The sequence below is a fragment of the Jaculus jaculus genome, chromosome 5 (genome assembly GCF_020740685.1).
Source record: "Jaculus jaculus isolate mJacJac1 chromosome 5, mJacJac1.mat.Y.cur, whole genome shotgun sequence".
NCBI classification, from domain to species: domain Eukaryota; kingdom Metazoa; phylum Chordata; class Mammalia; order Rodentia; family Dipodidae; genus Jaculus; species Jaculus jaculus.
In genome coordinates this window covers 41,217,465-41,228,125 of record NC_059106.1, presented here as the reverse complement: position 1 = coordinate 41,228,125, position 10,661 = coordinate 41,217,465, and the positions used below count along the sequence as shown (strand labels likewise).

The following is a 10,661-nucleotide window of genomic DNA, read 5'->3' as shown; positions in this document are numbered from 1 at the left end:
AAAAAAAGAAAACAAAAAGACTGAGAAGGATAATTACCAAATTATTATATTTATTTAGAGAATTACAGAACCAAGGAGAGATACCTACATGGCTTGAGAGCCCACATGGAGGGCCTGGAAAGACCATGGAAAGGTCAGAAAAGAGAGTTCAAAGAGCTCCTGCCATGTGGAGAAAGAGCCCATATGGAAAGGAAGGTCTGGGGGCTCTCTCCTCCACTCCACCCAGGACCCAGGGCTGAGCCAAGGAGAAATTCACCAACAGCCCGAGTTTTGCAAGTGGTCAGGCAGTTCAAAGAGCCTGCACTCCCCTCACAAAGGTATACCCTATTGTGGTGGCCCCTGCCTTCCAGCTCAGGTGAGCTGAGGGAGAGCTGACTGGTTTGGGAGAGGAGCTGTCTCAGGAAGAGACTAGCCATGACACCAAGTTCTGGTGTCTCAGTTTGACCAACCACAATGTTAGGATTGGATTTAAATCCAGGAGACACCTCCCTTTCAGGAGTGGCCCAGGTTGTTTGTGGAAAAACAGATCTTCAGGCAAGAGATAAGAATCCAGATCATCCTTTGAACTCTAGCAAATGCAGTCAGCAAGGATAGGCTCAAAGACATTCATTCCTGTTTCTTCCTTTCAGGGACCCAGTCACCCTAACTGCCTAAAAGAGCTACCTGACTCCCTCTCAGTTGGACTACCCAGCTATGTGAACTAATTAAATAAATCTCCCTTTATAATATATTTATAGCCCAGGCTAACTAGAACTCACTGTGTAGTTCAGCGTGGCCTCAAACTCATGCTGATCCTACCTCAGAATGAAGGCCTGCACCACCATGCCTATTTTTTGTATAATATATACATACATTATGTCTCACACATTCTATTGGTTTTGTCTGTCTACAGGACTCTGCCTAATAAAGCAAATAAATAATGTTTTTGAGTGTTGAATTGAGTTTCATCCTGTACATACTCCATCCCGATACTAGATTCCATTATTGTGGAAGCTACTTGGGCACAGAGTGGGTAGATACCCTGCCCAAACAAGTGGGTGGTAAAGTAATGACAGAAATTTGGCTAGTTCAGGCCCATAACCACCAGGCAGCCTCACTACTTCCCTAACTTTACAAAAGAAAATGGTCCATAACTTCACTTCTTAGAGGATTTTTTTTTTTTTTTGAGGTAGGTTCTCTAGCCCAGGCTGGCCTAGAACTTGAAGCAGTCCTCCTACCTCTACCTTCAGAGTGCTGGGATTAGAGGTGTGTGCCACCATGCCCAGCCTCACACTCAACATTTTATGTAGATACTGTGGATCCAATCTCAGGTCCTCATGTTTGTGAGAGCACTCACTAAGCTACCCTCTTCTTTCTTTCTCCCCCACCCCCACCCCCACCCCCTCCTCTCTCTCTCTCTCTCTTTTTTTTTTTTTTTTTTTTGGAGATAGGGTTTCACTCTAGCCCAAGCTGACATGGAATTCACTATGTAGTCTCAGGGTGGCCTTGAACTCAGGGTGATCCTCCTACCTCTGTCTCCTGAGTGCTGGGATTAAAGGTGTGCGCCATCAGGCCTGGCTCTTTCTCTCTCTCTTTTTAGCCTAGGCTGACCTTGAACTCATGGTGATTCTTTTACTTCAGTTTCCTGATGGCTAGGGTTAAAGACGTGTGCCAGAACCCGACTTCTTCTGCTGCTTTTTTTTTTTTTTTTTAATTTTATTTATTTGTAAGCAGAGAAAGAGAGAGAGAGACTGACCCAAAGTGAGGTCAGGGGAAGAGATTGAGTAAAGGAAAGGTGGGAGAAGGGCTAATCAAAATCTAAGAGGATATAAATAAATCATATGGAAACCTACTCTTTGGACAATGGAACACTCAGGAGATGTTGATTGTTGCTAGAAAATTTTCAGTGCTAGGGATGAGATACCTTCCAGTGCCCCCAAAACATTATAGGCCATTGCCAAGGCCCTTGGTTTCCCACCAGGAATAAATGGTAAAACCCTAGCTGAAGACTCCACACACTTGGACTGCAAGGCCACTGAGAAATCCTGCTAGAACTGAGCTGATAAACTCCTCCATGTAGACCAGCCGACAGAAAGCTGGAAGAAGCCATTCTACATGCAGTTCAATGGGAGAAAGAGAAATCACCAGTGAAGATACTCAACAGTGAACACTGAAACCCAGGCCAAATAAGCCAACGGGTGCAGTAGTGGCTACAGTGAGACCCTACCTCAAAAAACCAAAATAAGTAAATAAATAAATAAATAAAATAAAAGAGAGACTGATTGAGAGGGGGAGGGGATATAATGGAGAAAAGAGTTTCAAAGGGGAAAGTGGGGGGAGGGAAGGCATTACCATGGGATATTGTTTACAATCATGGAAGTTGTTAATAAAACGAAATTTGAAAAAAAAATCTACCTTATATAAGGGTCAATATGACTGAGAAAACATTCTATCAAAGAAACTCACTTCTTTTTCTTTTTTTTGGGGGGGGGGGTTTCGAGGTAGGGTCTTGCTCTAGCCCAGGCTGACTTGGAATTCATTATGGAGTCTCAGCGTGGCTTCAAATTCATGGCAATCCTCCTACCTCTGCCCCCTAGTGCTGGAACTAAAGGCATGCACCACCATGCCCATCTGAAACCCTTTTGATAGACATTGAGAATGATTCCAATAGGAGGAAAAGTTAGCATTTATTTAGATGAGACTATGTTCCACAGGAAAATTTCAGTATCCAAGTGCAGAGGCAAAAAAGACTGGCTTGCCAGGTGTGGTGGTGCATGCCTTTAATCCCAGTATTCAAGTCCAGCCTGAGACTATATAGTGAATTCCAGGTCAGCCTGGGCTAGAGGGAGACCCTACCTTGAAAAGGCAAAACATGAAAAATTGACAACCTTTCCTTACAGCCTGTTTTATTTACTTACTTATTTATTTAATTAGGAGAGAGAGAGGCAGAGGCAGATAGACAGAAAAATAAGAGAGAGAAAGAATGGGCATGTGCCAGGTCCTCTAGCTACTGCAAAAGAACTCTAGATACGCATGTGCCACCTTGTGCATCTGGTTTAGGTGGGTACTGGGGAAGCAAATCTGGGTCCTTAGGCTTTACAGGCAAGTACCTTAACCACTAAGCCATCTCTCCAGTCCTTTTTTTTTTTTTTTTTTGGTGTTTTCGAGGTCGGGTCTCTCTCTAGCCTAGGCTGACATGGAATTCACTATGTAGTCTCAAGGTGACCTTGAACTCCACAATCCACCTACTTCTTCCTCCCAAATGTTGAGATTAAAGGTGTGAGCCACCACACCCAGCTCAGCCTACTTTTGTTAGCTGGATGCCAGACAGCATACTGACCTTTCAAAACAGGCCTCCTCTGGACAAGGTAGGAGGGCCAGGCATCAGAATTAATTCACCTTTGGGTCTAAGCCAGCTTACTTTTCTAATCATCCTCAATTCTAGCCAGCAGCCCATTAGAAACAAATACAGGTGGTATATTATACTGATAAGATTGTGGTACTTTATATTACTATGATCTAATCAATTAATAAAAATTAAATTAGCCGGATGTGGTGGCACATGCCTTTAATTCCAGTACTCTGGAAGTTGAGGTAAGAGAACTACAGTGAGTTCCAGGCCACTCTGAAACTACTTAGTGAATTCAGGTCAGCCGGGGCTATAATGAGACCCTCCCTCAAAAAAATGAAAAAAAAATTAAAATAAAGAAAACTTTCATCACCAATTATGTCAACTTAAAAATAAACTTCTGTTGACATACACACACTCTCTCTCTCTATATATATATATAACCATAATCCCTTTTCATTACGTTCATTTCTCCAATCCCTTCCACTGAACCCTTTCTTCTTTCCAAGTAGTGTCTACTTTGATGTCTTCCCCGCTCCTCCCTTTCAGGATCCTTGACAGAATGTTAATAGGTCCAAGACAGTACAGGTAAACATAGCTGCTGTGAGGTTATAAATGCAAGAGCCACTTCATGTCTGGAGCACAGCAGTCTAAACACTCCTCTCCTCTGCTCTCACATTCTTTCCACCGTGGAGTGCCTTGAGTCTTGGAGGGAATGATAGAGAGATCTCTCATTTAGTGTTGAGTTCAACATTGACTTATTCTCAGTACTCTGATAAGTTTTGAGTCTCCCCAGTAGGCATTACCATCTGCAAAAGAAAGCTTCTCTCACCAAAAACATTAAAATACACATTTAAGGTTGGGTGTGATGGTACATGCCTGAATCTCAGTACTCGGGAGGCAGAGCTAGGAGGAGCAATGTGAGTTTGAGGCCAGCCTGAACTACATAGTGAATTCCAGGTCAGCCTGGGCTAGAGCAAAATCCTACTGGGAAAAACCAAAAAATAAATATTTCAGCCATGTGTGGTGGTGAATTCCTTTAATCTCCGTACTCAGGTGGCAGAGGTTAGAGGATTGCTTTGAGTTTAAGGCCAGCCTGGAACTACAGAGTGAGTTCCAGGTCAGCCTGGGCTAGACTGAGACCCTACCTCGAAAAAAACAAAAACAAAACAAATAAATATTTAGAGGAGTTAGGGAGATGGCTCAGCACTTAAAGCAGCTTGCTTATAAAGCCTGCCAACCAGAGTTCACTTAGTTCATTGTACTCAGTAAAGCTGGATGGGTGTCTGCTTATAGCCAGAAGAGATCCTGGTGTGTGCTCCCTCCTGCACAAATAAATAAAAATTTAAAAATTAATAAATATGTAGAGGGTAACTTGATGGGCACAACATATTCAGTAGTTGCAGCTTCCTTCCTTGGGCCTATGACCTTTCCAGCCATAGGCTTTTGGGCCAAGCTTTCAGTGTGAGGTATCAATTCCTTCCTGTAGAGCAGGCCTCAAATCCAGTTGGAGACCAGTTGGTTACCCCCATATCAGTCATGTCACTATCGCACTAGTGGGGACATCTTGCCTTGTTTACCAGCTGTAGTAGTTCACAGGGTCCACTGCTGGTTAAGACCACTGATAACTTTTCTCCTCCAGTAGTCTGCATAGCTCTTTCTAGCAGTTAGCTAGAAGGCTTCCAACTAACTCAGCCAATTCTCTTTGTTTTGTTTGTTTCTTTTTTTTTTTTTTTTCAAGGTAGGGTTTTATGCTAGCTGAGGCTGACCCAGAATTCACATGTACTCAGTCTCAGGGTGGCCTTGAACACAGGGCGATCCTTTTACCTCTGCTTCCCGAGTGCTGGGGTTAAAAGCATGCACCACCGCCACGCCCGGCTTCTCTTTGTTTTCTTCCAGCTTTACTGCCTACACACGTTTTCTTAGCAGAGTTTTAGGTAATTGTACAACTGTCTTCTTTCATGCCTTACTCAACTCTGTTATTCTTCCCTGTGCAAAGGTGAAGTTTACCAGTTTGTCTGAAGGTGAAGTTCACTTGATTTTGCCTGTCTGGCAAATCAAGTCTTTGCATATCTAGTCTGCTGCTATGAGCATATTTGAGTTATTTCTAGTTTGGAATGCTTTCTTGCCTCTTCTTTCTTTCCTTCTTTCTTTTTTCTTTCTTTCTTTTTTTTTCCTTAGGTAGGGTCTCACTCTAGCCCCGGCTGAACTAGAATTCGCTATGTAGTCTCAGGGTGTTCTCCAACTCACAGTGATCCATCTACCTCAGCCTCCCTAGTACTGGGATTAAAGACATGCACCACCACACCTGGCTCTTTCTTTTTTAAAAAATATTTTATTAAAAACAGGATTTTTTTTATATTTATGAGAGAAAGAGAGAGAATGGACATAGCAGGGCTTCTAACCATTGCAAACTCCAGAAGCATGTACCACCATGTGCATCTGGCTTAAGTAGGTTCTGGGGTATTGAACCTGGCATCTTAGGCTTCACAGGAAAGTGCCTTAACCACTAAGCAATCTCTCCAGCCCTCTTTTCTTTCTTTCTTTTTTTTTTTTTTTTTTTTGGCTTTTCGAGGTAGAGTTTCACTCTAGTCCAGGCTGACCTGGAATTCACTATGTGGGCTCAGGGTGGCCTCGAACTCATGGAGATCTTCCTACCTCTGCCTCCAGAGAGCTGGAGTTAGAGGTATGTACCACTACACCCAATTTATGAATTCTTCTGAGATGATACTTATCAGGGTCAAGAGTGATCCAAGGAGGGCTTAGGTTATAGCTCTGTTGGTAGAGAGCTTGCTTAGCATGCAAAAGTCCTGGGTTGGAGCCCCAGCATGCCATAAAACCAGGCATGGTGGCATACACCTGTAATCCCAGTTTTGGGGGGAGGTATAGATGCAGGAGGATCAGAAGATGGCAGTCATCCTCAGCCATATAGCAAATTCAAGACCAGCCTGGGATACATGAGACCCTGTCTCAAAAAGGAATGGTCCAGCTGGGTATGGTGGTGGCATGCCTTTAATCCCAGCACTTGGGAGGCAGAGGTAGGAGAACTGCTAAGAATTTGAAGCCACCCTCAGAATACAGAGTGAATTCTATGTCAGCCTGAGCTAGTGGGAGACCCTACCTCGAACCCCACCTACCACCCTCAAAAAAAGGAAAAAGAAATCCCTGAGAAAGCTGGGAGTGGTAGTGCACGCCTTGAATTCCAGAACTCTGGAGGCAGAGGAAGGGGGCTTGGATGAGTTTGAGGCCACCCTGAGACTACATAGTGAATTATGGAGCAGACTTGGCTAAAGTGAGAGCCTACTACCTTGGGGAGGGGGGGTGAGGAATGGTCCAGGCAGAGGAAGAAGCAGTATATATATCCTGTATTTAGCATACTCAAGGGACACCAGGGAGATGAGAATGGCTGGAGCTATAGACGAAGCAGCAAGTGTGGGTGTGAGTGGGACAGTTTTTAAACTTCACGGCAAAAAGCCGTCAGATTCTACATTTATTTTGAATCCAGAGCTCACAGGATATAGGAGAAAGAGGGAAGTCAAGAAGAAGGTGGGGTGGCTTCCATGTCCTCCCCACCCCAGGAAGAGACTAGGCTATTTAATCCTACTCAGAAATCCGCCCCCTCTCCCCCAGGACTCGGAATTTCTCTTGTCCAGTGTGTGGGTTGAGTCACACTTTTGGACTGCTTTGTCTGTCATTCAGGTTTTGAACTTTTTGAAGAAGCACTTTTACCTGGATGAGCACACCTGCACAAACAAGGGCAGGGCCTCGGTAAATTCTGGAAAGGTCAGCAGAGGCAAACAGAACGTTACAAGAAAAGGAGCAAAGTAGGGAATGTCATAGTTCGGAGAACATGAAGTCCCACCTTATCAGCCTACCCCTACTAGCACCTTGTTCCCAAAGGTTACAGGAGGTATGAGATCCAGTTATCAGATAAGGAGAGCTTCTTGCTTAAGCTCCAAATTTGGCTACTACTTTCCCTGATACAGAGCCCATAAGGTGAGGTGAGAAAATGTTCAACTAGGACAATAGCCCTTGAGGCTTGGCTACATTACCTCAATCCACACTAAAAATGCTGGGGACAGAACCCAGGGCCAGGAGCATGTTAGGCCAATGCTCTGCCGCAGGGTAACACTCCCAGCTCTGACACCCGAAATTTTTGGCATGACTGTAAAATCACAGGGGAGCCAATGCAGGACGCACACACTTGGTAGGCAAGTGTTTTACAGCTGTTACATGCCCTGCTGGTTATGTAGGAGTGATAGCTCTCTCAGATCTACTTGGCTTAGTATAAATAGGTGGTTCAAATTGCACTTGAGAGTTTGTGTTGTGTAGTTTTTATTTTCTTGAATCTGAGTACGAACCTAGGTTCACTGTAGAACAGCAGGAGTAAGGGCTGGACATGGTGGCTCATGCCTATAAACTCTGGACTGGGGAGGCTGAGGTAGGAATCATCATGAGTTGGGAGACCAGTAGGATGAGTTCCACCCAGGAGAAGCGGAGCTAGTGAGACCCTACCTCAGAAAACAAATAAAACAAGCGAGGTTGGGGTGGGGGAGGACTGGAGTGATGGCTCAGCTGTTTGCTTGCAAAGCCTACGATTACCCAGTACTCACCCACATAAAGCCAGATACATGAGGAGCACGAGTCTGGAGTTCGTTTGCGGCCGCAAAAGGCCCCGGCACACCCATACTCATAATGTCTCTCTGCTTGCAAATGAAGTTAAAAAACAAAACAACCTGGGAGAGGGGCAAGTGTGGAGGCTGAAGTAGGGGAGGATCACTGTGCCTAGGAGGCTAGAATGGGATGGACAAACTACCTCAAAAAAAAAAAATTAAGAAAGAAAAGAGTATTTGGAACAAGATAAACTGCACAGGCAATAAAAACCTGTCTGTCTGCATGGACAGTAGGTGTGTGTGGAAGGGGCGCGTTTCCCTCCTTTCGTGGATTTTGTGACCTAGACATGGCTGGACTGCATTGTAGGACATATCCTGGGCAGGAAACAGAGCAGCAGCTCACGGCTGGCAGCAGGTGCACCCAGGGTGTCTTTTCGGGTCCAAGCCGGGCAGCGTGCACAGACGCGGCCCTGAGGGTCTGCAACCCCACCCCACCATGCTCGGTGGGCTGCGGCAGGGGCCGGTCGCCGCGCTCGGGCCACACGCTTCGGGGGGCAACGCCTTCCCACGCGCTCTCGCCCTTCTGGGTTCCCGAGCGCCTCCGCCCGGTCCTCGGGCTCCGGCCAGCTCCGGGGCAGCGTGCCGCCTGGGGCCGGGCCTTCCACCGTGACCTCATCGGGCGCCCGGCCCGGGCGGGCAGCGAATCGCCGCGAGGGCACGGGGAACGCCCCGCACAGCCCGGGGGGCCGCGGCGGAAGCAGCGCACACGCCCGGAAGGGCTCCGTGAGTCGGGCTGCCCGGCCTCGGGAGCTCTGGAGCTCAAGGGGGGTATCCGCCACGGGCCAGTCTCCTTCCGGCGCGTGCGCGCTCCGCGTAACCGCCACCGAACCTTCTAGAAGTGGAGGCCCACCGCTACCCCCGCCGTCGCCGGAACCCATCGCCTGCGCCGGCGCCGGCGCCAGCGGCCTTGGAGGCCCAAGGGGCGGGGCCTGCGCGAGGGCGGGGCCATGGGGAGGAGGCCGCTTCTGATTCGCCTCCGTCCCGCAGGCTCCGCCTCTCCGGCGACATGGCTCCGCCTCCGCCCTCCCCCTCCATGGCGCCTCCCGGGCTCATTCATTCCGCGCCGGGTCTGCTGGACGCTGGGGCTTCGCTGCTGCCTCCCCAGACCGTGAAGGCCGCCGCCTCCAGGATGTCAGACCCCGCCACCGACACGCCGTCCGCCATCCAGATCTGCCGGTAAGTTTAGCGACTCTCCGGGAGGTGTTTTCTCCAGGCCTGGCCGGGCGGCCCACGGTTCGCGTCCGCAGATGCGGTTCCCTGCCCAGTCCGCTCCCACCTTCGCCCGCGGATGCCGTTCGCATCCGCATCCTCCAGCGCGCGCCCCCAGCTCAGCGATCGTTCCTTATCCCCTCCCTGCTGCCACCCTGCCTCCGCGCATCCCCGGTCCGCCCGCAGCAATGATGCTCCCGGGATGCTGCAGAACCGGGCAGCCGTCGCCGGCTCCTCCCACCGGCTTCCTGGCTGTATCCCAAGGGCGGCGGCCGCAATCATGGGGCGGTTCGGTCCAGGAAGCCGAGCTGGGACACTGGAACAGGCGACGGGCAGTTGGTCCGTGTGCCACACCCGCATCCTTGCAGGGCTTGCCTCACCCCGGGCTCGGCGCCTCGGAGTCTCTCAGTTCAACGTCTTGCAGAAATGAGGAGGATACCTCAGCTGTGTTACTGAGCGAGCCAAAGCCCCCCAGAGGTACAGGGCAGATGGCCATCGCAGTGTGAGCTCATGGGTAGAGATACCCTTATGGGAGCCGGCCTCACACCTACTGTTTCTTCAGTGCCCTGCTTCAAAGTGTTGCCTTCAAACAGTTTGTTTCTCAGGAAGGGGAAAATGAGTTGGGTCATCGGGCCTGGAGACAGCTCACACAATGGGAGCCAAGGATTGTTCTTATCTACGAACCATCCCCAGCCCTTTCTGCAGGGGTGCATCTTCGATAGATGTTGGTCCCCAGAGGAACACGGAAGTAATGAGCAAGGTCTATTCCCATCCATAGAAGGCGGGGAGGGCAGCTTCAAGGTTACTCTGCAGTGTACCTCTGGCAGAATTGGAAGCAGAGGCAAGCTGGCATTTGTGCGTTAGCTAAATCAGGACCCGGAGTTGGGGCACCGTGGCCTGCAGAGGGACCTGTCGTGTCTGACTGACTACCAATAGTGAGAGTTTTGTGGGAGGGGGGTTCCTCAATTTGAAGATAGGACATCTCGCTGACCTTGAGTCTCAGTCATATGCAGCCAAGGCAGGTTACTTCCTGTGGACGTTGCTGTCTTTCTGAAAGACCAGGCCTTTATTCAGTGCTGGATAGTGGAGCTCCTTGCTCCCAGCTCCATATCCCGGCCTGGCAGGTGTCAGTTCCTGACCTCAAGGTAGGTTTGCACTTTTCTAGAGAGGGGAAATCATGGGGAAGATCCCTGCTCCCCCTGCTTTTTTGCATTGGCTATTTGGCTGTCAGGCCCTTGCATTTGAACCCTCTGGGGACAAAGATAATTCAAGTTACTGATGGAAGTAGTCAGTGTCTTTGAGACATACTGGTTATTGGCACTTATCTCATCAGGTTTGCCCTGTTTCCTTGGGAGGCTGGATAGTAGGAATCCCCTGACGCTGTATGGAGCAGCAGATTGAGTAACTCAGTTAAGTCTTCCAGCCCCATGACCACCCAGGTCCGCACAGCC

At 48.6% G+C, this 10,661-nt stretch overlaps 1 protein-coding gene across 1 annotated transcript in view; it reads left to right on the top strand.

Annotated features, from left to right (window-relative positions):
- The first annotated feature begins 8,992 nt into the window (after positions 1–8,992).
- Acot7 (acyl-CoA thioesterase 7) overlaps positions 8,993–10,661 on the top strand; it is a 108,396-nt gene continuing 106,727 nt past the window's right edge. The window contains exon 1 of the mRNA XM_004657693.3: positions 8,993–9,177. Within this exon, the coding sequence (XP_004657750.1) occupies positions 9,008–9,177 (170 nt within the window). The 5' untranslated portion in view covers positions 8,993–9,007. The remainder of the gene's footprint in view (positions 9,178–10,661) is intronic.